The sequence below is a fragment of the Nyctereutes procyonoides genome, unplaced genomic scaffold (genome assembly GCF_905146905.1).
Source record: "Nyctereutes procyonoides isolate TBG_1078 unplaced genomic scaffold, NYPRO_anot_genome, whole genome shotgun sequence".
Taxonomy (NCBI): domain Eukaryota; kingdom Metazoa; phylum Chordata; class Mammalia; order Carnivora; family Canidae; genus Nyctereutes; species Nyctereutes procyonoides.
In genome coordinates this window covers 18,666,952-18,694,162 of record NW_026575042.1, presented here as the reverse complement: position 1 = coordinate 18,694,162, position 27,211 = coordinate 18,666,952, and the positions used below count along the sequence as shown (strand labels likewise).

General features: G+C 41.7%; 1 protein-coding gene across 5 annotated transcripts in view; it reads left to right on the top strand.

Annotated features, from left to right (window-relative positions):
• RARB (retinoic acid receptor beta) overlaps positions 1-27,211 on the top strand; it is a 722,113-nt gene that overhangs the window by 566,900 nt on the left and 128,002 nt on the right. For 4 of the 5 annotated variants that reach the window (XM_055320911.1, XM_055320915.1, XM_055320912.1 and 1 more), the window contains one exon: positions 11,968-12,116. In XM_055320911.1, coding sequence (XP_055176886.1) covers positions 11,968-12,116 — 149 coding nt within the window. Of the gene's footprint in view, positions 1-6,824; positions 6,887-11,967; positions 12,117-27,211 lie in introns of those variants that run through there. The other variant, XM_055320914.1, reaches the window with a different exon arrangement.

Sequence of the window (27,211 nt, the reverse complement as noted above, 5' to 3'; positions counted from 1 at the left end):
TATACAAGGAGAAATTGAAACTCAGAGAGGTTAAGTAACTTGCTCACAGTCACACAGCAGGTTGCAGAATTAGGATTTGAACCCAGACACATTTCCAACCACATGCCTTGGCTTATCTGTAAAGTTGGAAAGTTCCCTAAAGGAAGGAATATCCAAAAAAGACTCGACCTTGGGGACTGCTCATAATGGGAAGTTTGGTGAAAATTTCTTTGAGTTAGCCATTTTGTAGTTTTTAAGAACTACAATTAAAACACTTTGAAGCTGTCATTCTTCTCAAGAAACATTGAGAAAAAAATCAGTTATGAAAGAGAAACACAACAGTTACAGCATTTCCATAAACCTCATTCCATATAGAAACTTCAGATTCTTTTAAATGTCCCCAAGCGCATCATTCTTGACCTGATGTGTTAAAATCTTCTTAGGTAAGTAGAAGGTGCAGGGAGTATGTTCTCTATCATCCTTTTTCTAGTTATTCTCTCACCCACCCTGGTCCTCCTGGGAAGAGAGTAATGCAGCCCCTAACATGGAGAATTCCAGATCTGTAGACAGTGACCCAGGAGCCATGGCACAACTTTAGAATTCTGGATGTTGCTTTCATTTCTTGTGCCAATTAAGCTTTGGTTAGAGGAGTATATATGGCCCACTGGCAAGAGGGGAGAAACCAGCTCAGGGGTGGGGCTTCCAGAGCTGCTCCCCACCCCCCACCCCGGCCCCCAAAGCTGGCAGTTGTGCAGGTCACATTTGGCCTGAGTGACTGCTCCCGACAGTGTGTAGTCACACGCCCTTGGAGCACCGCCAAAGGCCTCTGCAACCTTGGTTTTAGCTGCTGCCATTCTGCCTGCTGGGGGTTGGTTTCTCGGCAGGGCAGGGAAGATGTGGGAGGGGTTTGTGGGTGTGTGTGGGTGTGTATGTGCCTTCTAATTCCTGTGTTTGCTTCTGGGGGACTTTCCTACTTTATTGCTCTGACTGGAAAGAAAAGAGGGCATTATTTCTCTATGCGTAGTTTCTTTCTTTTTTACTTTTCCAGTTTTACTTTTGGTCTTTATGCTAGGATAAGTGTGTGTGTGTGTGTGTGTGTGTGTGTGTGTGTGTGTGTGTGTATCTTAGATGTAGTCTGTATATTCTCAAACTTGCTGGCAGGGAATATGTCAGCCTCTTGCTGGAGAAGTTCCATGTGGTCGTAGGGGCGTCATTATTTTCTGCCAACACCGTGGTCACACTCCTTCTCATGAACCCCAGACCATTTGCATCCCCATCCCTGCCCATGGGTTCCCATCTGTGTGGCCTTAAACAGTTATGTAACCACTGTGCCCCCAGTTTCTTGCCCGTAAAGACAAAATACTAAGACTGCCTATTTCCTAGGGTCATTATGGGGATCAAGCCAGTTACTATATGGAACGTTCTTAGAACAGAATGGGGGCTGGAGGCTAGGTCACAGTACATGCTCTATAAATGTTAGCTATTAATATTGTTATGTTACTATTTGACTAGACTCTAGAGATGTTTCTGTCATCTTCTCAGGTAACAATATTAGTCATATTCAGATAGGACTTACCCACCTTTCCCTAAATACCTTAATAATGAAGTTCTGGCTGTTATTTTTATGTATTTGTATAGAGTTCACAAAGTGTCAGCCCTGCCATGTAGTAAGTATGCTTGCCATCTCCACTTTTCAGATTCGGGAACCTGAGGCTCTGGAAACTAAAGTGACTGCTGGTATGTGGCAGGGTTAGGAACCTAGTATAGGCCTTCTGCCGGCTAGGATGCTGGGCCCACTTCTCTGGCACTGCAGGAAATCATCATCTTTGCTCTTCCACAGCTTTGTCCTAAAGTCTCCCCACAAGTACCATCCTTACCCTAGATTGAGGTTTTCAGCCTCAGCACTCCTTGTAATTTGGGCCAGATAATTCATTTGGGGGAGAGGGAGGGTGCAGGGCTGTCTTGTGCATTGTGGGATGTTTAGAAACATCCCTGGCCTCAGCCCACTCACTAGCTGCCAGTAGCAGCCTCCAATCATGACAGCCACAATGTCTCCAGAGATTGCAAAAGATCTCTTGGGGGGCAAAATCAATGTTGGTTAAGAACCACTCCCTGGGTTAAGAAAGATAGAAGGGAAATGTTGGGGGAGGGTGATGGAGGTAAGGGTTGGCTGTCACTCATTAACCACTTACTGTGTGCCAGGGAAGTTGCAAATATTGTCTCCCTTTCACCCACAAGAATTTTAAGATTATCTGCATTTTCATGAAAGGGAAACTGGGACTCAGAAAAGTAGAGAAAACTGTATGGCCATTAAATTAGTAAGTGCCTAAGGAGGGACCCAAATCCAGGTTCATCTGGCAGGACGCCCATGCCCTTCCCATCACTTCCTACGCGCAGTTTTCTGCAGGCTTCTGTGTTGTAGTTCTTAGGACCCAAGAAAACCCACCCAGTGAGGATTATGTGGGTTTCAAAGTTATTTTGACACCACTCATGAGTGTGTACCTATAAAAATAAAACAAAAGCAAAAACCTTCTTTGCAGCCGACTTACAAGCCAAGTAAGCAGACCATCATTTTGTTGAGAAAGGTAGTTTGGGCTCAATTTTGGTGTCACCACCAAACTTGAGCTTTCTCAGCTCTCGGGATATAGCAAGAATCCCCATGTGATACAGCATAATTTCACTATCCTCTCCTTTAAATACAGTATTCCAAAAAGTATCCCTTCATAACCCTTCTGTTAGGCTGATATCACTGTGGTTTTTAGTATATATTAGCAATACATAAGCAAAGAATTTTGTATCTGAGATGATATATATTTTAGTGCTACAGTTTTAATCAACTTTATGTGCAGGAAATTTGAACAGATAATAGAATGTCATTTATTAGTGCAATAATTGCTTTTTTAGAAATTATGGGAATCCTGATTAGAAGTAGAATATTGAACTGAATCATTTGGTGTTGAGATAAACTCTTCAGGGGGACCTTAATATTGCAATGCAATTAGCTTCATCTATACATGACTCCCGAGACTGGTTCCAGCATTTGCTCAGTTAATGCAGTTCCATTTCGGATGCCTCTCAGTTGAGATCATTAATAAGTAGTTAGATGTGTCGGCCCGTTAAGTGATTTTAAGGGAGAATTTATTTGAACCCTGTCATAAGCTATCTTAGTATGTCCTAGAAAATAGTGATATAAAGCATCGTCTGTTAAAAACGTCACCCAAAACAACGTATGAGATAATTTTCGACTATGTTCCTTGAAGCAAGAAAGCATATTATCAAAATGAAATGTAGGTGTTGAACGTGTCATGGTCCCTTATGAAAATATGACAGCACTTCCCATGGTAAAAGTCCGTCCCAGGAGTAATTTCTACTGCTGGCCGTGAGCCCAGGCAGGTGTAGCTATGATATAGAGTGATTAGTGGATGCTGAGCCTCTCTCTCTCTCTCTCTCTCTCTCTCTCTCTCTCTCTCTCATTTTAAAGCCCAAACTATCTTGTCGAATTTAGCCATGTCTGGAATCAGATCAGTGTTTGGAAAATTATCACCATGACTTAAAAGAAAGGGGGGTACACATCCTGCAGGTCTCAATTTTAGTCAATAGGCCTGACCAGACCAGCAGACCCAGTGACGTTTCTAGCAAAGAAAATAAATGAGAAGGTTAAAAGCTGTGGATCTTCATAAAGTAATAGCGATAGATATTAAGCCATTTCCGCCTCTTTTGTAAAGGCTGAGAGTGGTGTTTTTTTAAATTCCTAATCCTAAGGTGTGGAGTTCCTGGTCCCTTCCCTTCCCCTCGTTTTGGGGAGGAGTCAAATGTGTTAATAGGTATTAAGCAACTAGCACCGCCCCTGGCACCTAGTAAGTGCTCAGTAAATAGCAGATACTTTTAGTTCAGGCTCTTCCTGTGCAACTTTGAACCCGCTGCCAACTACAGTCCACTGCCAGGATTCTGTGGGAGAGAAGGAAGGCTTCTGGCTTCTGGTGAGCATAAACACACCTAAACACACCGCCTGAAGTTCTCGATGTATTAAGTACTTAACAAGGTGGGGTATTTAGTAAGGACCTGTGCAAGGGGGAAGCTGACACAGTTTCCACGCCAAATTGACTCAGCAAACTGGGATTCTCGGAAGATTAGAGCAGTAATAAGACATTTTCATGTCACGGTGTCTCAAATGTTCACACGCATAGGGATTATTTTTTAATTAAAAAAATTTTTTTGTTTGTTTTTGTTTTAAGATGCCTATTTTGATTCGGCAGGCCTGTCGCAGGTGGAGCTGAGAGCCTGCCTTTTAACCAGTTGCCAGGTGATGCCGATACTGCTGGTCCCGGGACAAAACTTTGAAAAGCAAGGCTTTTCTATGAGGACTCCAAAATCAAAGTCTCCCCCCCCCCGCCCCCGCCCCTGCTTTTGTCCCCTGCCTGTGTTCAGCACCTGTTGCATGTGTGGTCAGAATAGCAGGGATTCTCATAACCCAGCTCCAGCCCTCGGCCAGGATCCCGGGTGACCCGGGCAAACACACACTCCTCAGGGTCACGGGCAGGTTACTGAGTCAAGACTGCCAGAGCCCCGCGTTGATGTTTTCCTCCCCCCCCACCCACCCACCCCCCCAACCTTTGCCAGCCCCAAACCCAGGACTAATCTTGGAGCTGCTTAATAATAACAAAGCCAGCACCAGAGTGAGGCGAGACCATTTGAAAGCAAAGGTTTTCTTGTTTGGCAGTTACCTAACTTCACAATGCGATTCACAGATTTGCAAATCCCATGCGTGTGGAAACAAACCGCTTCTACTGAAAGACGATCAAAAGCTGACCTCGCCCCCCCACCCCCACCCCCCACCCCCGCCAGGAGGAGGCGACAGGAAAATCAAATGAGCGACAGTTTGGAGGAGCTTTTTTTCCCCCTCCCCCATTCTACCGTCTCGAGGCGTGTACATTATATTTCAATAAAACGTCTACACCCGCGCTCGCACGCGCACGCGCACACGCAGGCAGCGGAGAATCTGGTTCTAATTACTTGTACTTTAGTTGAACTTTGGCGTTTCCTTTGACTTTCTCCCTAATGTATGTGAGCTGTGGGCCCTGCAATCCTGCAGTGAATCCACAGAAAAAGGGGGGAAAAATCCAGACCGGCTCTCTTTGGTGCCAACAAAAATGAAGCCCCACTGAATGTTTTGACCAAATGCAACACTTTGCTATTCTCCCTTAATTAGCTGAAATTACTCCCTCCCACCGGGTCCCGGAGCTCTGGGCTCAAAATTCCCCCGGGGCCATGCAGGAAATGCCTTTTGCTTTACAACTCCTTTTTCTTTTAAGGTTCAGCTGCCCAGAGAGTGCATTAAAATACTGTCTTAATCATCCGAAGGTTCTAGTAAAGAGGCAGGGCTCTCATGACGTTTGATGCCTGCCTGCTGCTAATCAGGCCCCACATAAAATCCTGAAATCTGTCAACATGGTTTAGGCAGCACTAAATTAGTTCTCACAAAGGGAAAAAAAAAATAGTATACTGTGCTCTCTCTTAAAAATGTTATCTGCTACTTAATCTAACCTTTAGAAAAATGCCAAGCATGTTAGGAATCGTGAAGGGAGCTATTGTTGGAGACTTTCTGTGTGTTTAAATGACACTCAGGTGTGTTGTAACAACAAGGACATTTATACTGTGTTTTCTCAGGTGAGTTAGGTTCGCAAGTGCCAAGTCCTTTTAAACAGGCAACAGCGTTAATTCTTTTCTTTTTCTTTTCTTTTTTTTTTTTTTTAGTTTTCTTTTCTTTGGGGGGATGAATTCACTCCCAGGGTTGGGGCAGTCACTTGGGAGCGCTGGTATTGTGCGCTCACACCGGCTCGGTCGGTGGAGATTCCCTTTACTTTGTTTTTGTTTTGTCTGCCGAGCTCTGAAGTCGAAGGCCGCAGAGTGGGTCTCCTCCGTGCCACCTGCCGAAGGCTGCCCTGCCTAAGCCGCCTGCTCCCAGGAAGGGTGGCATCGCGGCCGCCCGGACAGCCCGGCTTAGAAACTTCTACAGCAGCTTGACAGAGTAGTTTTATGTCGAGTACGGCTTTCCTTTTCCTTTAAGGTGTCGCTTGCGTTTCAAGCATCTTATTCTTTATTCCCTTTTCCCAAAAATTCACTTTGTGTGCATGTGTTTTTTTTTTCTCCTAGGGACGTGTTTTTATTGGATTTTATCACCCCCTCGAGGGGCTGGGGCGAGGGAGTTAGAAACGGTCCTTTACCTAGAGAGTCTGAAAGTCACTAATTTTAAGCAAATGCCTCCCCCCCCCCCCCCCCCCCGCCGCCCAGGAATGCTGTTGCTGGTTGCTGATCTGGATCACACTTTGAGGAATATTCATTCATTCATTTAATATTTATTTGAGAGACACAGAGAGAGAGAGAGGCAGAGACACAGGCAGAGGGAGAAGCAGGCTCCATGCAGGGAGCCCGATGTGGGACTCGATCCCAAGACTCCAGGATCATGCCCTGATCTGAAGGCAGGTGCCAAACCGCTGAGCACCCAGGGATCACAAGGAACAATAATTTAAAGGCAAACAAGACCTGTAATGAATTTTTTCCAGAAGGAAGGTGATTCTAGCTTTGTTTCCCCAGTGACAGCCATCTTTACATTGCGGGGATGGAAAGGTCTCAAATAGGGGCTAGAAGCTTCTGTCAGCGCAGGTTTGAGTTCAACTCACTCTCTCCTTTCGCATGTGTGCAGCCCAGAGAAGCCCCCTCAGCACCCCTGGTGCTGACTCTGCTCTGGGCAGGGACCCACGGAGACAAGCATCCATCTCACTCGAGGAGCAGAAGTTCCTGTGTCTTGGCCATTCCCTGACAAAGCAAGGCAGCCCATCTGGTTAGCAGTTTGGATGCCACATTGGAGGCTGCTGCTTACTGGGGATGCACTCACCAGACAGACTGAGTAAGTCAATAAGTAAGCAAGGAAATAAATAAAAGCAGGAGGCAAAAAAACAGATCCAAATTATTCCTCAAAGACTGCTTCCCCAAACTGAAATCACATCAGGATGGCTGGAGTGCAGTTGTTTTATTGAATGACACAAGCCTCTTTCCCCCTGGGAAGTCTAAAAACTGCTTTTTTGGCCTGCCTGAGATCGCTGAATGAGCTAATACAGGACACATTGTCTGCTGAGCCTGCAGAGTTTTCGAGCAAAAATTTTATCATTCCATAGACTGATTGTGCTTGCCTGGAATAAGGAACAAAATGTTTGAGACCTCTCAAGGGCATTTGATGAATCTAACTCTAATTTAAAGGGACTAATAGATTATTGATTTAAGCAGGATGACAGTGAACAGATCAATGGCCAAGCACTGTGTAGCTCTCTTAAATACCAACAATGGCTAGTGAGAGGGAAGCTATAGGCTGCCCCCCCTCCCTGGTTTCCCATTGTCTTTATTGGTGGTGCTGCTAGGAGGTGGGTGGGGGGTGGGAGGAGGTAGGGACAGGAGGGGAAGGGGATCACTAATAAACTTTGCCAAAGTATATTTTACTGAAAAGTCCAGAGGTTGCGTTAAAGTACAAATGTGCGTTTATACTGATGCCATATCCTGGTTGTAATTCTAGAACTTGTCTTGACGAGTTTGCTTAAGGCTAGCTTTGGCATTCAACCATACCACAGAGATTTGCTTTTCTGTTTTTGCCTTGCATTGTTCTCTGTGGTATAGACCACACAAAGGAAATACAGGACCATCGATTATCAATTTGGAGGGGATATTTGAGTGTATATATAGCACCAGTATTGAATTCTTTACCACCAGTGGGACAATTTTTCTGAAGATGATTATTTCTTGTCATATATGTCTTTTCTATTTATGTTTGTATGGGATTCATTTATGGCATTTGTAGGACTCAGATTACAAACCTCAATAGAAAGAATTCATTCATCCTTCAAAACACAGCCTGGTCACTTCCTCTGGGAAGTCTCCTGTGATTTCTCTGGGCTCAATAAGGCTTTTAGCTCTCCCTGTAATTGTATTTTATCAGTGGTTCCCAAACTGCTACGTTTTGGACTCACCCGGGATGTTTTTTTTGTTTTTGTTTTTGTTTTTAACACCGATATCTGACTCCCACTCTCAGACATTCTGGCATAATAGTTTTGGGGTACAACCTGGGCATTAGAATGTTTAAAAGCTCCCTACATGGGTCTAATGTAAAATCAGGTTAGAGAACTGGCTGTATTATATTCTCATTGTTGGTTTACTATCCATCAGGCGAAACCATCAAGGCCAAGGCATTATACCCATTATACCATGCACCTTCCATAGAATATAACACAATGCCTGGCATACTATGGTCACTCCAAAAATGAGCACGTGAACATCCACTGCACAAATATGGGAAGGTTCATACAAACATTACTGCTGAAATCACCACAGCTTTATTTTTTTATTTTATTTTAAAACATTTATTTATTTATGAGAAACACACAAAGAGAGGTAGAGAAGCAGGCTCCTGGCAGGGAGCCTGATGTGGGACTCCATCCCCGGACCAGGATCACGTCCTGGGCCGAAGGCAGATGCTCAACCACTGAACCACCCAGGCGTCCCTCACCACAGCTTTAATAAAAGTCTAGAGCCATCACTATTGATTGGTTACAACAGAACTTCTCCATTCATGGCAACTGCTCAGGAAAAGCATTCTGGGTTCATTTGTTTGTTTTAAGCAACTCTTATCCATAGAAAAAGGCTTTTACCAAACCTTGTAAAATGTTTTGGGGTGTTTAAGGTCTCCCTGTTTTTCAAAAGTGTGCTTTGCCCTAAATTTCTTGGGAATTAAATTGCCCAAGTTCTGCTTCCTCTCTTTGGGAGGGTGAAATGCTGGATTCCCTTTAGGACATGTATTTGAAGTGACATATTTATGGAAATTACCACCCACTTTTGAAATTCAGGGCATAACTCTGACAGCTGAATCCAGCCCTAACAGAATTCTATTTACAACTTTCCTAGACAAGCCAGATTAGCTGTTCTACACGAGCGAATACACGAGCAAGTAGAACATTAAAACACACACACCCCACATTGCTTCTGTGGAGAACACAATGCAGGATTGATCATGCTGGTGATGACACAATTCTTTCAGAGTTGTTGAAACACTTGGGTGGAAGCAGAGCCATACAAATAAAACTAATCCAAGAGTTTGGGGAGGCATTTAGGGAAGGACTCCTTATGTTGATGTATTGGGAATGACATAGCCTTTCTAGAAGTCAGTTTATCAACGTGAATTAAAAACTAACAAAATATTTCTAAATAACCATACCTTTTGAGCTAGTAATTCGTCTTCTGAGAATCTATCTTAAATAGGCATGTGCTGAGATTAGCTACAAAGAGTTTCATCATAATGGAAACTGTTTTGCAGGAAAAATATTTATGGACATAGAAATAAACTCATGACATAAGTTAAACAGAGTCCCAAACAAAATCTATGCTATAAATCCACGTTAGTAAACACACCAAAATCATTTATCTGCATAGAAAAGTGGTCTGGAAAGATGTATGCTAAGGTGATAACAATGTTTTTCTCTAAGTAGAAGGTTTGGGGTGATTCTCTGCATGTTTGTTTTTCTTACATTTTAACAAAGAGCGATAGATTATTCTGTACTTTTAACAAGTACTGTTTTCTTGTTGATGTCATTATTACTAATTTGCTTTCAGTGAAGCTGATTAGTGTGTGGACTGCTTTTGCATTTACAGCTTGATAGCTGATCTGATAGGCCTTAGTGACATCTCAGATGCCAACCTTTATGTAGCATACTTGTCACAATTGTGCCAAACTACCCAGAGTAAGGGCTGTCTTCGTCCCGGATGTCTTGCTTCTAACCAGTAAGGACTGTAGTAGGTTTATCTCCTAGACCTGCATTACTGTAATGAATTCATTCCAAGATACTTCTGAATTATGAAAATACTGTAATTATAGTTGATTCTACTCCAAAATGGATAATTAACTTTTTAAGGAAGCAAATGAGTATATGAAAGCTCTTTGATTTGTAATTGTGTTACCTTAACACATTAGAGGGGCACTTGGTACTTAGAATGAAGAAGCATAAGGAATAGGGAAAAGTTCATGTGTTAATTCAACAAATATTTATCGATAGCCTATCTACCATTTATCGATAACCTACCTGGCACCTAAGAAGAGGTGCCAGGATCTCTTCTTGGCCTGGAACATAGTTGTAAATGATACAGATAAGTTCCTTGGCCTCATGAAACCCATAGTTGGAAGGTAACAGAGGTAGAATATAAAATTGTACATAGACTTTCTAAACTTTGATACTAGGTAGGGTTTTGCAGAAAATAATGTGTAGTGATTAGGAGCAGGGAGGAGCATTTTACTTAGAAAAGCTATCTCTGAGGAGGTGACATTTGCTTTAAGATTTAAGAAATGAAAAGGAACCAGATGTGTGAAGTCTGAGGATATCCAGGTGGGGGAAATGGTAAGCAGCCTACATTGGTATGAGAGCTTGGCCTATCCAAGAGCTGGCATCGAAGCCAAGTATTTAGAAGTTGATAAATGAGAATGATTGAATTCAGTGATGTTGATATTGCGAGGGGGCATATCCTAAAGAGCCTTATTGAACACAGCAGTGAGATTGACTTTGACCTAACTGGTGACTCTTGGAGGGCCTTAGACATGTAAGGGAGAGGGATTGATTTTAACTTTTTGAACAGTTATCTGACTGTTTGAAGAAGGGATCCTAGGATAGAAGCACAGACACAGGGAGACCATTGAAGAGGCTGTGGTAGTAGCTCAGGTGAGAGGTGATGGTGGCCTGCTAGCCTAGCATGGTAGCAGGATTATGAGATGAGGATGGATTCACAGAGTGTGTAAGGAGTAGAGTTGCCCTGACTTCCTGAAGGTTTGTCTATAGGACAATAAAGTCAGTAGAATACCTAGTCTGGAGATTGTGAGTAATGGAACAACTGGAAATCTTATAATGTGGGGACTATCCTGTATATTGTAAAGAAATTTGGAGATTGGAATATTCTGGAACATTATTTGATGACTTTGAGTCCACACTCCCTTCCCCATCACCTTCAAACTTTATTTGCATTTTTGCCTGTGGTTGGAGAAGGGCCGGGTCTTGCTTTGACTTGGAACGTAAATCTGAAGAGAAGGGATGGGAGAGCCATTGGGTATTAAATTTTATGTATTCCTATTTGGGTGTTTAGAAAAATGAAATGGGGAATACTGTATTTTTAAATCTAAGACAAAGAACAGTGTGACTCTGGCATCATCAGCATATGCTTCTCAAACATTAATTGTATATTTGGCAATCTGAGAGTTTTGTTAAAATGCAGATTCTGATTCCCTCGGCCTGGGCTGGGCCTGATACTATGTTTGCTGATAATCTCTGAGGTGATGCTGTGCTGCTGGTCCAAGGAGCAGTCTTGGTGTAGTAGCAAAGGTTTTCCAGGTGCTGTTATTAGTGGAGATCCGTCATGGCTGCATGCTACAGGCCCTCCTCATATGCTTGTCACATGACTGCTATGGCATTTTCTTGATTTGTCCTAGGAAATTTACTTTTGGTTAAGTGAGCAACAGGGTCAAAGAAGTCCTTTCAGAGACTCTACATGATTCAGAAGCTAGGGGAAACAGAAGAGCAGAAAGAGCTTGGGGTTTGCAGTGTGAAGATCTGACTTTGTGTCTTGGCTCTACCACTGGGCCTGTTGATGTCGGAGGAGTCTTGGCACTCCTCTGAGTTTGTTTCTCTCCAGGGCAGCAGGATCCTAAAATCATCTCCCTCACAGTGCTGAGGTACGCTGTGAAGGAGAGAGGTGAATGGGCTTGCTCTGTGAACTACAGAGCACCACGTCGATGTCCATATCCCCACTGCTGTGCCTACAATGACGAGTGTTTCTGTGGGCCTATCCTTGCTGGTGTTCTTGCTGAATTGGGAGCAGAGACCTATGATTCCGCTGGTGAAAAAGAAATGACACATTTTCTCTTTTTTCTCCTTCCCCTTACTCCCCACCCTGTCTACACCACAGCGATTGAAACACAGAGCACCAGCTCCGAGGAACTGGTCCCAAGCCCTCCGTCTCCACTTCCTCCCCCTCGTGTGTACAAACCCTGCTTCGTCTGCCAGGACAAATCATCGGGGTACCACTATGGGGTCAGCGCCTGTGAGGGCTGTAAGGTGAGTATCCACGCTCCTGTGTCCTGTGGGGGTCACCTGCTCAGCTCCAGAAGCAGGTTGCTTTGCCACCTGTAATGCCACCTCTGGTGTGATGGTCTCAGCTGGACTTGATGGTTTAATTTCTTCCTTATATCTCATGAGTTAAAAATTCCTTAACTTCTGCAAATGACTGATTGGGGCCAAATGTTCTGGGGCCCTTAAAATAACATAACAGTTCTTTGCAGGTAACAAGAGCTTTTTGAAGGAGTCCTGAAAAGCATCATCCTGTTTCTCTTTAAAACGTGCCGTCTGCTGTCTTTGTAGTTTTATTTTATTTTTAAATATGACTGACAATGCACTAAATCAACTTGCTGAGAATCCAAGGTTGAAATTGGGATTTATCTTCTGGCTGTTTCCTCAGCCCTGTGGCCTTTGAATTACAGTTTGATTTTCAGCCTGTAGGGACTTGCTACTGTGTGCATGTCATAAATTCAGGAGAGCTGGATTTAACGTTCCAGCCTGCAGAGTAGTGGAGGCTGAACATGTGTCAAAGAGGGTATGGCTGCTTTGAATCAAGCTAGACAATTGCTATCGAGTCCAACAGTCTTAATTGAATGAGAGAGCTGCTTTTTTTTTTTTTTTGAAAGAGAGAAAAGAAACAAAGAATGACTTCATAGACAAGTCCAACTCATCCACAGATAGTTTTTCAAAGGAACTATTGCTGTCTTGAGCTAGCCCTTCCGTAGATAGATAACTTCTTTATGGTCTATCCTACAGTTGGTCAGACCTGTTCTTTATATAGCTCCACTGGATGATTCTTTGTAGTGGTAAACATGTTGCAATAACATTACAGGTGCTCCCCTCAGGTGCTCTGTGGCATTTTGTATTTGGCTTGTCAGAGCTAGCTTCATTGTCATTGTATGTCTGGGTTAGGCACTGTGATGTAACAACCATCCTAAGGCTGAATGGCTTAACACAGCCACTTTTCATTCAGCCTACAGTTCTATGTGGTAGCACTTGAGGCCAGCCTCCTCTGGATGGTCACCTGCTCTCAGCCATGCTATCTCTGGTCAGCTATGGGTTCACTAGCTGGATGTGTTTCTGGGGGTTGCAGAGGGCACTTGTTGGCTGATGACTCTTGATGCGCCCCCATATGGTATCTCATGCCTATTGGGCTGGTACTGGCTTATTTGCACTGGCAGGGTTCCGGAAGAAAGAACAGAGGCATCCAGGATCTCCTGAGGCCTAGGCTCATGTATGGCACACCGTCACCGCTGACACATTCTGTTGGCCAAAGTAAGACATAAGGCCAGTGATACTTGGAAAGGTAGAAATATAAACTCAACTTTCTAATGCAAGGTGCTGCAAAGTCACATTTTAAAAGACAGGAATATAGGATAAGGAGAAACGGGCTCATTTTTGCATGAAGTCTACCACACTGAATGCCTTACTGTCCATGACGAAGAGTTGGAGTCCTAGCTTGAGTGTGCAGAGCCTCACACACAGTCTGGCGTGTAGTGGGTACTTTAAAGATATAGGCTGAACAAACACAGGAATGTCACTCAGCTACTAAAAGAAATGATGTGAGTTTTCCCTTCTTTTCAAGCCACTTGAATAAACATGGATTACTGTACTGAGGAAGGCTAATTTAGAGAACATCTCTCTCTCTGCCTTTGGGATTGTGTTGGTTGTTTTCAAGGAGTGTCTTTTCCTCTAGTAGCTTCAGATAAGGTGGTCAGGAAAGTTCACACAACTGCCACTTGGCAGCTGGAGAAAAAGCAAAACATTTGTGCGTCTAATTATTACTTTTATTATTGATTGCTAGCTGAACCTGCTTAAGTGTATCTTGAGATTTGAGAAAGCCACAACCAAACACCAGTTTACTTTGTCCACTTGTACAACATATAAATAAACCCTTTCCTAGTGATCATTTGAAAGTTAAAAGACACTCTTTTATTTCAAAAAATGTTAAGTCATGTCCTGTCCAGAAATTGGAATGCAGTTATGTTCTAACTCAGCTTACCTGCTCCCATTATGTCCTAGGAAAAAGAAATTATCCAGCATCTCTCGTCCCTGCCAGATTCCAGGCCCTACAATATTCAGCTGTTTCACAGTCTGTACAGTACACACTGTTTTAATCAGCTCTTAGTCAGCTAATTCCCTGACCTCTTGCTTTAATTTTGAACTCGGATTCTTTTTAGGAAAAACCCCAACAAAAACAAAGCCCGTACCAGCACAGGCAACTTTGATAAACTTGGTGAAGCTGTTCAAAGTCATGTTATGGCATAGCTTTGTAACAGAGTAAGAGGCCAAGAAGGCTGGCCAGACTTATTGAGGTTTGAGGGGTTCTGTATTGTGGGTACGTCTCTGAAAACATGGACTGCCTTTCCCCTGGGTTTGTTGAGAAAGACTGGTCTGCGTTTTGGCTTACTGGGAAAATATAATTGTAGAATTCACAGAACTGAAAACCGTAAGGCCAAAGTATAATGTAACAGCCGAAGGAGAAGAAATACAATTTAAAAAATTAAATATAACAGCATTTTTGAAGGTTACTAAGACAGTGCAAAATTTATTGTATAAAAAATAGAAAATTAAAACCACCATAGTTCTACCCTGGGAGAAAACCTCTGTTAAGTCTATTTTTTCTATGAATATATGTGTGTGTGTGTATTGTTATTTTTGGTTTATATATATATATATATGTAAAAGAATTTTGTGCTGCATGCCGGTTTTAATCTGCTTTTTAAATTTAATAATCTTTCATGACCAAAATTTAAATAACTGCTTAAGTGTTGTTAGAACATTAATGAGTAATTTATGGTTATATCATAGTTTATTTAATGAATTCCCTGTTGTTCATTTAAGGTGTTTGCAGATTTTCTCTGTTATAAATAATACTTTAATACATAACCTTGAGGTATATCTGTGATCATTTTTTTTAGGATAAATTAAAAGAATTGGAATTCCTAGGTCATTGGCTTTGAATATTTTAAAGACTTTTGATACACGTTGCCAAAATGCCCTCTAAAAGAGACATATCAGTTTAAGTTCTGTTAGCCTGTTAAAAGGTAATCATATTAGAGACTATCTATTAGGAATCTCTCCCATGTGATAATGAGCTAATGAATCAAGAAACAACTTCTCTTCTGGAGTTATGCCTATATTTCCTTTGGTTGTTTATAATGAGTCTAATGCATGTTATCATTTTGGGCTCCCAGCAGATGGGAGCCTGATTGACCTATAAGGGCTGGCCTTTTTTGGCTAGAGATCAAAGATCACTCTTCTGAGTTTCCCAACCCAGAGCCTCTGCTCTAAAATAGGACTCTCCAACAGAACCTAGTTGACAGCTATAAGAAGTAATGCCCAAAGTGGCTTCAGTCTGTCATTATCAGGATGGCCTTACTGACTATTGTTTGCAGAAGACAACCTTCCACTTTCTTAAGGAACAGGTGGCAGTTTCAGACTCAGAATTTAATGAATAGGTTATGGTCCATCTCTGGGAATGGCCAGTGGCTACTGCATTGACATAATATTACCATGGCAACATAACCACTAAATGCGCCACTGGGATGTCCCCTTTAGGGGATTTCCAGCTAAGCAATGGCAGTTTTTTGCAAGAGATACAGAGTACATAAAGTGAACATGTGTTGTGGTTAGCCAAGAGGGTTCAACAATATAAAGTGATAAAGTTGATTTTCATGTGTCCTTGAGAAACAGCTTCATTGCTCATAGCTAGAATTTATGCAAACTTTTGGCCTTCATCATATTTTATATTAATTATGGAGTTTAGAGTGAGAACACCAGGATTTAAATTCTAGTTAGGCTACTTAATAACTTTGTGACCTTGGGCAAACATCTTTAACTCTCAGTGTCTCTCTCTTCTCATCTGGAAAAACAGAGTTAATAATACTGTATATTTCATAATCTTGTGAGTATAAAGTGAGTTACTATGAAGCATACAGACAGTACCTGGCACATAGTAAATGGTATATACATTCGGTTATGGTTTATGTTATCATTAACTTAATGACTTTTGTACAGTGATGTAACATCAATTATACTCTTAGTATACTTTCTTGTAAGCTCTTTTAGCAATTCTCCATTTCTTTATACTAAAGATAAACACTGCCGCTTTTCTTCAAGACTCAAGTTAGGACCCAACCACTTCATGAAACTTACCCTGATTACTCCATTACAGGGGTTGGGAAATCATTTCTGTAAAAAACCAAAACATTTTAGGCTATGAAGGCCATCTGGTCTCTGTCACAACTACTCAACTCTGTCATTATAGTATGAAAGGAGCCAAAGATAGTATTTTAAAGAATGGCCATGGGCATGTTTCAATAAAACTTTATTTATAATAATAAGCTGTGGGACACACTTGGCCCTTGGGCCTGGTTTCCTGAGCTCTGCTAAAGTACATGGTGATATGTTCTTTTTTTTTTTTATTTTTTACAATTTCTAAAACTCCGAAGCTGATGGTCCAAAGCACTCATGCCAGAGGTGCCAGGCCAGTTGTTTCTTGTGGACTGCAGCACAGGGAATGTGGTACTTCTTCCCCATTTCCTTCAGAAATGGTGTTTAACAAAAATTGATGTCCACTTGCCCAGAGCTCCCCAGTGGGAGCTTTAAGACTAGTCTCTGTTTTTCCTCCATCCCCTCATTCCAACTCAGCTCCCACTTCTTTATCATCCAAAGTCAGAGAAATTAGTTTCCAGAAACACCTAGAATCTTACTTTGGAGAGGTTTGTGGGATGTATTCTATGAACTACGGTGTTGGTAAGATTTTCTTGCTTAATAAAATAACCTAAATGTTGTTGGCTTCAAACAATAGGCATGAATCGTTGGTCACAATTCTGTGCAGATTTTCTTATCTTGGAGGGTTTGTCTTGAGTCAGGTGGTTTAGATGGCCTCATATGACTGGGTCCTTGGCAGGATGACTGGATCCTCTTCACATGTTATCACTTCTCATCCATTAGCCTAGCCTGGACTTGTTCACATGGTGGTGGATGGGTTGCCATCAGTAAGAGAGGATGAACACCAATGTGCAAACCTCTGGTTGCATCACATTTGCTCATGTCCCATTGGTGAAACAAGTTATGTGGTGAAGTTACATGGTCTGATGGGTGGAGAAATTGAATCCACCTTTGAAGGGGAAAGTGGCAAAGTGACCTTGCAAAAGAGTGAGTATATTAGAGCTGGCATTTGATTACATACCATCCTCAACTCCTGATTTCATGTGTAAGTCTGTTCTGACAGCTGGATTCACCATCCCTTCATCTGTTAGCAGATAATTATTGAACACCTACTAAGTTCCAGGGCCTTTGCCAGACACTGGAGATACAACACCAGAGACATGTTCCTCCTGGAGCTTACTGTCTCATGCAAATGACATACAGATGATATCTGTATTGAGTTGGAAGAAAAGGGACAGAAAGATCTGGTAAACAACAGTGGAGAGGTACCTGATTTACTGGGGAGTCAGAGGAAGTCTTATGACCAGCTTTGTGAGTAACAGGGAAAAGTGTTTCAGGGCAGAAACTGAGTACTTGGAATCCAGGACTATTTCTTCCTTTCTTTGCTGTATCCTTTGCCTTCCTTTCTTTGCTGCTCTGGGCCTCAACAGATTTATAAAACTCACATTCACAAGTTTGAACCCAGTCCTATGCCAAATACAGTGGTAAAGTTATTTCTTACTAATTAATTATGTGCAGTATTGTACTCATTTCTTGTTAGGGATGGCTAATATGATACGGGTATTTATAAGTTGAGGGGTGGGTAAGGGGAAGGAGAAAACTGCCCTTGTTGGGTACCTTCTCTATACCAGGCATTGGGGCATTGTATACTCTTATTTAATTATCACAAGAGCACAGTAGGGGGTAGGTTCAATAATACCCATTTTACAGATGAGGAAACTGAGTTTCAGAGAGGTAAAGGAACTTGGCTAAGATCACACAGCTAGTCTTTTCGAGGGCAGGTATTGAACTCCTAGGGCTGCTGGAAGACATTCATTCCCCTGCTTTTGCCACATTGAAACAGAAGACGGGAAGCAGTGATGTGTTATGTTCTGGAGTGGGGGGTCTCATTAAAAACAGGTGGGAGTATACTTAAAAAGAAAAACAACCCTATCGTCTCAATCATTTCATAAACGAAATGACATTTCTGTAACAAAAAGTAAAAGAAAGAAGAGCGTGCAAGGCAGTCTTTCCCAAGAAGGGATGGTTAACAGACATGACCCACCCACGGGCACAGTCCCAAATGCTGCTTTGTCCCTGTTTGCTCTGCTCTGCCATTGATGGGTGGGAACTTCCCATCCATAAGCTGGCGTTGGGGAGCCTCTGTCCAGCTCCCATGGAGAGCCTCCGGGTGCCGCCATGATGGTGCGCCTTCCCCACAAGGGCACAGAGGAAATGCTTGCTCAAGGTCACACTGGTAGCCTTCTATTTAAAGCCGCCTTTAAGAGTTTAAACTCCACTAGCCCCCTCAGTCCCTCAGGGCTAATTTTGTCCATTTTCTCATCTGCCTTTGTTTTCTTTGCTGCTGAAGAAGGGAGGCCCTCATCTCCATGACAGTTGGGCTGCTGGGCTGTTTTTTTCCTGGCAGATAGCAAAGTAGTATGCTCTGTCACAAAAAGTTTTGCAATCAGGAAGATGGATGTCTGCACTTAATTTTAGAACTTCTATTAAATACTACAAATGTGCTTAATGATTTTATTTGACCAAGGACATTTAAAACAACTTTTTTTTCCTGGGTTTTTTTTTTTTCCCCGTTTTTGTGGTTTTAATTGGCATGGATAAACATGAACATTGTGCTCTGTCTGGAGACCATTTCTGGCTTTGCTGCCCTGAGAGTTGCTTCTGTTCAGAGTTTCCTGCAGTATTGAGCCCCCAGAACGATATACCATGCTAAAGGCAAGAACAAAATCTGGACAATGTCTGCACTGCATGCTTTAATAGCTGAAAGTGAATTGTGAAGCTTGCCATTAAGTTCATTATCATAGTTCTTGAACTGCACAAAGTAGGTCCCCTAGTAGACCCAAAGAGCTATTATTCTCCTTATTAACATCGGCTAACAGTGGAGAATTGACTTATTCTCTCATTAATCAGACATCTATTAAACAACTTCTGAGATAGGCTGTCGGTGTATTTTGTTCCCAAAGTTGTATCCCAGTGTTTATAAGGTACATAGGTCAGTGCCTGTTGGGTACATGGCAAATATTTATGGCCTGAATGGATGAATGAAAGGCAGGGAGACAAACAGTGCATGTACCATGTGCTGGGACACCTAGGGGGTATGGTGAGTGCAGAGACGGAGCCTCCCATCCCTCTGATACGTTCAGGGAGGACTTTATACAAGAGACGATTTTATAGATGTAGAGGCAATTTCTAGATGGGGAAAGGGAGAGAAGAGTTCGAGGCACAGGTTGAAGACAAGAGAACTTGGAATAGCCTATGAAGAATTATGTGGAAAATGAAATTTATCCATTCTGTTGACATCAGTTTTGCATAGCCCTGTGCAAGCCACTGGGGATCTTCCAGGCTTTTTTTTTTTTTTAATTTTTTATTTAAATTCAATTTGCCAACATATAGTATAACACCTAGTGCTCATCCCATTAAGGGCCCTCCTTAGTGCCCATCACTGAGTCATCCTATCTCCCCACCCTCCTCCCTTTCCACAACCATTTATTTCCCAGATTTAGGAGTCTCTCATGGTTTGTCTTCTTCTCTAATTTTTCCCCACTCAGTTTCTCTCATTTCCCTTATAGTCCCTTTCACTATTTCTTGTATTCCACATATCAGTGAAACCATATGATGATTGTCCTTCTCTGATTGACTTACTTCACTCAGCATAATACCCTCCAGTTCATCCATGTCAAAACAAATGGTAGGTCCTAGTCCTTTCTGATGGCTGAGTAATATTCCATTGTACATATATACCACATCCTCTTTATCCATTCATCTGTCGAAGGACATCATGGCTCCTTCTACAGTTTGGCCATTGTGGACATTGCTGCTATGAACATTGGGGTGCAGGTGTCCCAGGGTTGCACTACATCAGTATCTTTGGGGTAAATAACCTATAATGCAATTGTTCAGCCAGGCTTTAAAGACACTCTGGAGGACTCATTGCATATCATTTCCTCAAAAAGCCTTTTCCCAAACCCCCTTCGATATTTTTTATTGTTCTCCTTTGTAGCACTTAACTGCAACTGGAAGCAGCTTATTATTTATGGAGTCATTGGTTTGATACCAGCCTCTTCTTTCAGACTAGAAGAGGGCTGGGGCTGGGCTTGGTGCCTAGCACAGTGCTCTGCACCTCGTAGGGCCTCAGTGCATGAAGGATTTTCATCACCAATTAGTTCTAATTATATAGTAATTAATACAGTAATATATGACATAATCAAGCAGGTATGTAATTCTATGGTAATGTACATAGTAGTATAATTTTATACATCCTATCTAATTAATTGCATCTAATTATATAGGGTTGATGATGCGTTATTGAAAACTTTTATAAAACTTATAAACAGGAAAAAGCTTTTCACAACCAGAGTGCAGCTCATTTTCTTAATAATTCCTACCTTCTACCTCAGAGTTAACCCTTCTGTGCAAAAGATTTATCTTTTCTTTGATGCCATCCGGAAGCAAACTGTTACGGGCTAGCAACTAGAATGATATACTCAAGAATACCGTGGGCTCTTAGTGCTTTAAAAGAAATAAAAATCTCAACATCTAGAATCTACTCCCATGTGGAGAAACATCAAGACCGCTGAAATGGTACTCTGGCTTTTCCCAGTAATAGATCCTACTGAAGGAGAAAACACTTTTCTTCTTCTGGATAAATGTTCTAAATTGAGAAATCATTTTGGTTTGAAAAGGCAGAAAGGTCTTTTTTTTTTTTTTTCCTGGCATATGAATAAACAGGAAGTGGAGGGTATATTTTGAATTAGCCTGCAACCCTGTATTTTTCTTTGCTCCTGTTGTATTGGTAAAACACTTTATTTAATTTAGTGGTTTTAAATGGTTCATACATTTTCTTTTCTTTTTTTTAATTTTTTTAAATTTTTATTTATTTATGATAGTCACAGAGAGAGAGAGAGAGAGAGAGAGAGGCAGAGACACAGGCAGAGGGAGAAGCAGGCTCCATGCAGCGGGAGCCCTACGTGGGATTCGATCCCGGGTCTCCAGGATTGCGCCCTGGGCCAAAGGCAGGCGCCAAACCGCTGCGCCACCCAGGGATCCCGGTTCATACATTTTCTAATTGTTAAAAGTTCATAAATGCTTGTTGAAATGCTCACTTTGCTTGTATTTAAAAATATCTGGAGCACTTTCATTGGCCATTTTAGTTACACCAAACAAGGTAAAGGTCCAACATTTTTGGTGAGAGTTTTACCTCCGTCATACAGTAGAGAAAGCAGTCCCCAATATTCATGTCATAGTTAACCTGTTGCTTTGAAAATGGCTTACCTCCCAGGGATGTCTCAAGTGCCTGTTTCATGTTTTGGTCAGTTAAAAAAAAAAAATCACCAAAAACCAATACTATTTTTTCTGATTTAAAGCAAATGGTGGGAAGGTGGGAGGAAGCAAAAGAAGTTGCTTTTACAGAATTCCTAGGGACCGTCATCTAAAAATGAATTGTGACAATGTCTTACAATTACACCAAACAAAAACAAAAATATATTTTTGTCAGAGAAATAAAAGTATACTTCCAGGGTTTCCTGAGAGTGCTAGAAATTATGACTGAAATCATTTCTGTTTAAATCAAATTTACACCATCCTAGGTGATGATTTAGTTACTTTTGGGAAATGAGTGTTTTCAGCCTTTTCTCTTTCTAAACCTTTTACTAGAGAGGTTAAATAGAGAGCTTTCAGTTCGGTATTTCCTCCTCCTGGGTGAACTCTTGGAAAAAAGTAATAAGTGAAATTGGCAAAGGCATCCTGTTGTAGCAGCCCCTTTATTTCTCTTCATGAGGGCACAGCTGTGAGCTCTCAGTTTCCCCTCTATTTTGGTTGCTTCGCTCCCATCTGCAGACCAGGGTAAGCCCACAGAAACAATAAAAATATCTTAGGTTGATTATTGCCTCTTAATGTTTCTAGAGCACTTTCACATATAGAATTAAGCTGAGCTTAGCTGCGGTACCAAAAACAAACCAGAAAAACCCAAAAACCACACTAAAATGTGTGATACCTCATACAGAATTTTTTCCTTTTCATATAACAGTTCAAGGTATGTATTCCAGGTAGATTTCTTCTCTCTTCCACACAGAGATTAGGAAGTCTGGCTCCCTCCAGCATTCTAGCTTGGCATCCACTAGGTCCCTAGCATCATGTGGAATGAGAAAGAGTGCTTGGAAGAAGCGAGGGCCTGAAGTGGGATGCATCATTCAGCCAGAACTGCTCATATGACCAAAAGCAAGTGCAAGAAACGTAGTCTAGCCATATGCCTGGGTACAGACCGATTGTTCTGGAAAGAAATAACGAATTCAGTGGAGAGCTAACAGTTTCTGCCTTAGGTTTTTTTCTGTTTGATCTTTATACCAATTAGAGAAGTAGGTGGCATGGGGTTTGCCCCCTCCAATTTTTGAGGCAACCTTTAAGAGTCTATGGGACCAAGTTCTACCATCCACACTCTTGATTTATAACCTAATTCGGTTAGTCGAAGTGATTTATTGTGGAAACCAACTTGAATACGTTTCTGCATTTAATTTTCCCCGAATCTTATCAAACTGTCTTTTCAAAGTGTATGATTCTTAAACATCTCCATTTTCCTATCATGTTCCGTTTTGATATTTTGAGAGACTTACCCTGTGCAGCTAGACCTCTAGCAGGGGTTAGATTCCACAAGGCAAAAATCACAGGTAGCCAGAAGGACCCCAGAAAATCCCTTCGGCAAGCCGGCTCTTGGAGACTACTGGCGTGTGTCTTGTCACTAAGACCTACAAAGCCAGTTCTTCCTCCAGCTTTGGAAACCTGTGGCTGTCCCTGCTGTGGAGCACCAGATGAAACAGTTGCTTTGTTTTCATGCTGTACCAAACATACGTGTCCTTAAGCACAAGAATCATACTCACGTCATGAAAATCCCACATCTTTCTAGATACGTCTTTGTTAGTGAATTGCCTCTACCATAATAGTTTCTTTGGGATTTGGGATTTCTCTTGTGCCCTATATGAACTGGTTCTTTTTTTTATTTGTTTCTGTATTTGTTCAGTGTTTTTCCACTTCAGAAAGGCAGCTAGATGTGTCATATGGATGAGCAGTGCCAGAATGGGGAAAACTTTGTCCTGTGGACCCTAGAACTCATCCCTGAAAAAAACTCTAGAGCGGGGAATAAAACTCTGTGCGCCTCTCTGCCTGTACAATGCTAGCATTGTCTGGGGTGGAGAGGAAAAGCGGGGTTCTGGCGGCAGGCCTGCCCCATTAGGGCCTTGTTCCTTGTTCCGTATTGAAAAGATGACATTCCTTTGCTAGCAACGTCCTGCCCGGATTTCTGGCACCAGTTCTGTGGCCAGCACTGTCGCCTGGGGCATTTTTGTTTGGGTTGGTTTTGTTTTATTTCAGAAGTAGCAAAGTGCAAGCTGCATAAGTGTACAAGGTAGAACTGTTTTTATAAAGCTTGTCATCAAACTTGTCAGGAGAGGCAAAGCGGCCCATCTGCCAGGGCGTCTGCTTCCTGTTCACTAGTGTCACAATGCAAAAGGGCGTATATAGTAAGTTTAACTTACTAACTTGTTCTCAAGTGTTTCTGAGGCAGTCTTTGGGCTTTACCATGGGCCACCTCCTCCCTCTCATGATTTCAGTGTAATGTTTCATTTATAAGAGAGATTGCTGGATTTGCAAAGTAAATATTCCAATAAGGAAAAGCAAAATCTTCAGTGACCCTCTCAGTTCTGCTTCTATGGAGGCTTTTTTTTCTGCGTCTGGAAAAGAAAAATCCTTTCTATTGGCTGCAGTTCTGAACTGGAGCATGTAAAATGTACTTCTCAGGATCTGTGAGCCTTAAAATAATGAGCCTTAGAAAACTCTGAGGTAGGTCAGTGAGGGGGAGTGTACTTTGGTTTTATAAAGGATTTTCATGGCTACACAAATTTGGAGAAACTAGAATGATCTGGCAACTCTGTGCCTCTGAATCTGAAAATAGCAGCATTCTAACTATACAACACCACTATTCATACGGGCCTGGAAAGTCCCCCAAATCATGAAAATTATCCTTATCAGTCAAACCCAGCAGGGATCATCTGACTGCTCCTCAGGGAAATGAGAATTTTAGTTTGGATCTCACATCCATATGTCAGACTCAAATTGTAGATGAGCTATGCTGTATCTGGGGACCTTGGGAGTGTGGGCATACTTCTTACCAACAAGTACTTCTGAAAGCTGCTGTCCTAATTTGTATTATTCCTCATTAACATAAAGGATTAGTTTTAGAATAATAGAACTGGGGAGGGGTTGTGTGATTTTGATATTTATTAGTTTCCAGAGGCATGTCCTGCTGTGTTAGATGCTCCTTCAACTGGTTGGTACCTTAAGTTAGCAAATTTATAGACACAGTACTCCATAAGATATTTTTGATGGCATCTATTCCATTTGAATGTACAATGAATTATGTTTATGATAGGATCAAAACATTTTGCTAAAATGCTCGAATAGTTTTCAGTATATGTGTTGTGTTGAATTGTGACAGAAAAAGTAGGAAAGTTAGCAGGCCAATGCCAGAAATTGTGGGAAGAGGGTATTAGAAACTGAGTTCACGAATTCTGATTACTTCCCCAAAATGGAATTAAATGTAAACTTCCTCGTTCAGTGGTGTTTTGGTCTTACATGATTATTGCTTGATTTAAGAGTCAGGTGGGAAACAGGTTCTGTTTCAGTGCATATGTCATGCAAATTCTTGCCTGTTGACCTACAGTTTGAATTTCATGTACATATCACACATACGGATATGGTATTTATGTCTGTAAATATTTGTGGCAGGTAGGATCTGAATAAAACTGTGAGTTACATAGAAAACCTAAGTGAGTCTGTCACTACCAAATGTACTTGTTCTTTTTTCTTTTTCTTTTTTTGAGATTTAATTTATTTGAGAGAGAGAGAGAGAGCACAAGCAGGAGAAAGGGCAAAGGGAGAGAGAGAAGCAGATTCCCCACTGAGAAGGGAGCCCGATGTGGGGCTCCATCCCTGGACCCTGAGATCATGATCTGGGCCAAAGGCAGACCCTTAACCAACTTGAGCCACCCAAGTGTCCTCAAGTGTACTTGTTTCTAACATAAACTCCTAATGAAGTCATTTCTTTTGCTATACCCAAACGTGGGATGTTTGTTATGAGAGAGTTCACAAGACTAATATAAAAAAAAAAACCAAAACAAAACAAAAACAAAAACAAAAAAACAAGACTGATATCATGGATCTGGTGGTTTAAGAAACATAAAAGAGTATTGTTGAATTAGTGAGTCTAGATCAGGTATTCCTTTATTATTTGATTCTGTTTCATCCATCTCATGAGCTCTAGGCCTCAGAAACAGTATTCCTTTCCTTCACTATCACTGGAGAAAAAGAGCACTGATGATAGTGACCTCCAAGGAACTAATCTTTACCTGTATCGTATCAAGACATTGTTAGTTACTCTAGGCACACCTAGGTGGTTTGTGTTCTAGCAAGGCTTCAGAACCTAAGATTAAGCCACACCACTTTGCACTCCTAGGTGGCTTGAATAAAAGAAGAAAGTGTTCCAAAGACATCATGTTTCAAAAGAATCATTTTTTCTAACCAATTTAAATTGCTGTGTATGTCCTTGTAGGAATTTCATCTTTATTATTTTAAAATAAGTTATTAAAATCCTAAATACTGGGATGCCTGGGTGGCTCAGTGGTTGAGTGTCTACCTTCGGCCCAGGACGTGATCCTGGAGACCCGGGATTGGGTCCCACATCGGGCTTCCTACACGGATCCTGCTTCTCCCTCTGCCTATGTCTCTGCCACTCTCTCTCTGTGTCTTATGAATAAATAAATAAAATCTTTTTAAAATACTGAATACTGTAATAAACATAACTTAGAACACAAACCACCTCTCTTCTCCCCATCATGAAGGCCTTCTCTTTGTTGGAGGCTGTCACTTATATGTACAACTGTACTGAGTAAAAATAACTTTTATGGCCCTACCCAACACAAATGGAATAGAGAGATGCAACCATGCTGTGTGTCTAGGAGGATGGGCAATATTGCCAGTATCTACCCCCTCCCTCTCCTTCAAGAATCACCACAGATTATTTCTTTTCTCTGTATTCTTGTGATTGTCAGTGCACTTGTTACATACACATGGCTGCATTCACATGTCATGGAAGATTTCTCTCCCCATCAGTATCAAACTCTATTGGGCCCTTAGCAAGGGGTTTACAGAAGACCTCTTGGGTAAAAGTACTCTTATGTGTCTGTGCTTTCTGTTTTTTATACCATTAGTCTCTGCCAAAAAAAAGTGCTTTTTTTTTTCTTGCCAAAAATATTTAAGAGTTCCTTAAGCATAGTTCATAGGAGAGATTTAGGGAAGAAATTGTGTTCCACCCCAAACTGCCTCTCTGAACTGAACTTGGTCATAACATATCTGTCATTTTATTTTATTTTTTTTAGTTTTTTAAAGATTTTATTAATTCATGAGAGATATATAAAGGCAGAGACCTAGGCAGAGGGAGAAGCATGCTCCCTGTGGGGAGCCCGATGTGGAACTCGACCCCAGGACCCCAGGATCATGACCTGAGCCAAAGGCAGACACTCAACCACTGAAGCCACCCAGGTATCCCTCTGTCATTTTATTTTTAAAGAAATTTTAAATAAAAAATTTTAAATGAATCCCTGCCCCTCTGGGAAACTCCGCCAAGAAGTTAAAGGGCAGCTGCCTTTCCTGTCTTTATATGAGAGACCCAGTCCTGAACTTACAACTCTCCTTTGCTGTGCACTCAACATTTCTCCAGTGTGGTCTGTTGGGTCTTCAATGAAATAAAAGTGCTGGCGGCCATCCTGACATGCCAGGGCTCCCGTGGTGAAGTGGAGCTTTCTTTGTAGTACTTCTACTCTTTGAAATTATTTCATCGTCTACTGATTTACTGGCTTTCTTTCCCACTGGCA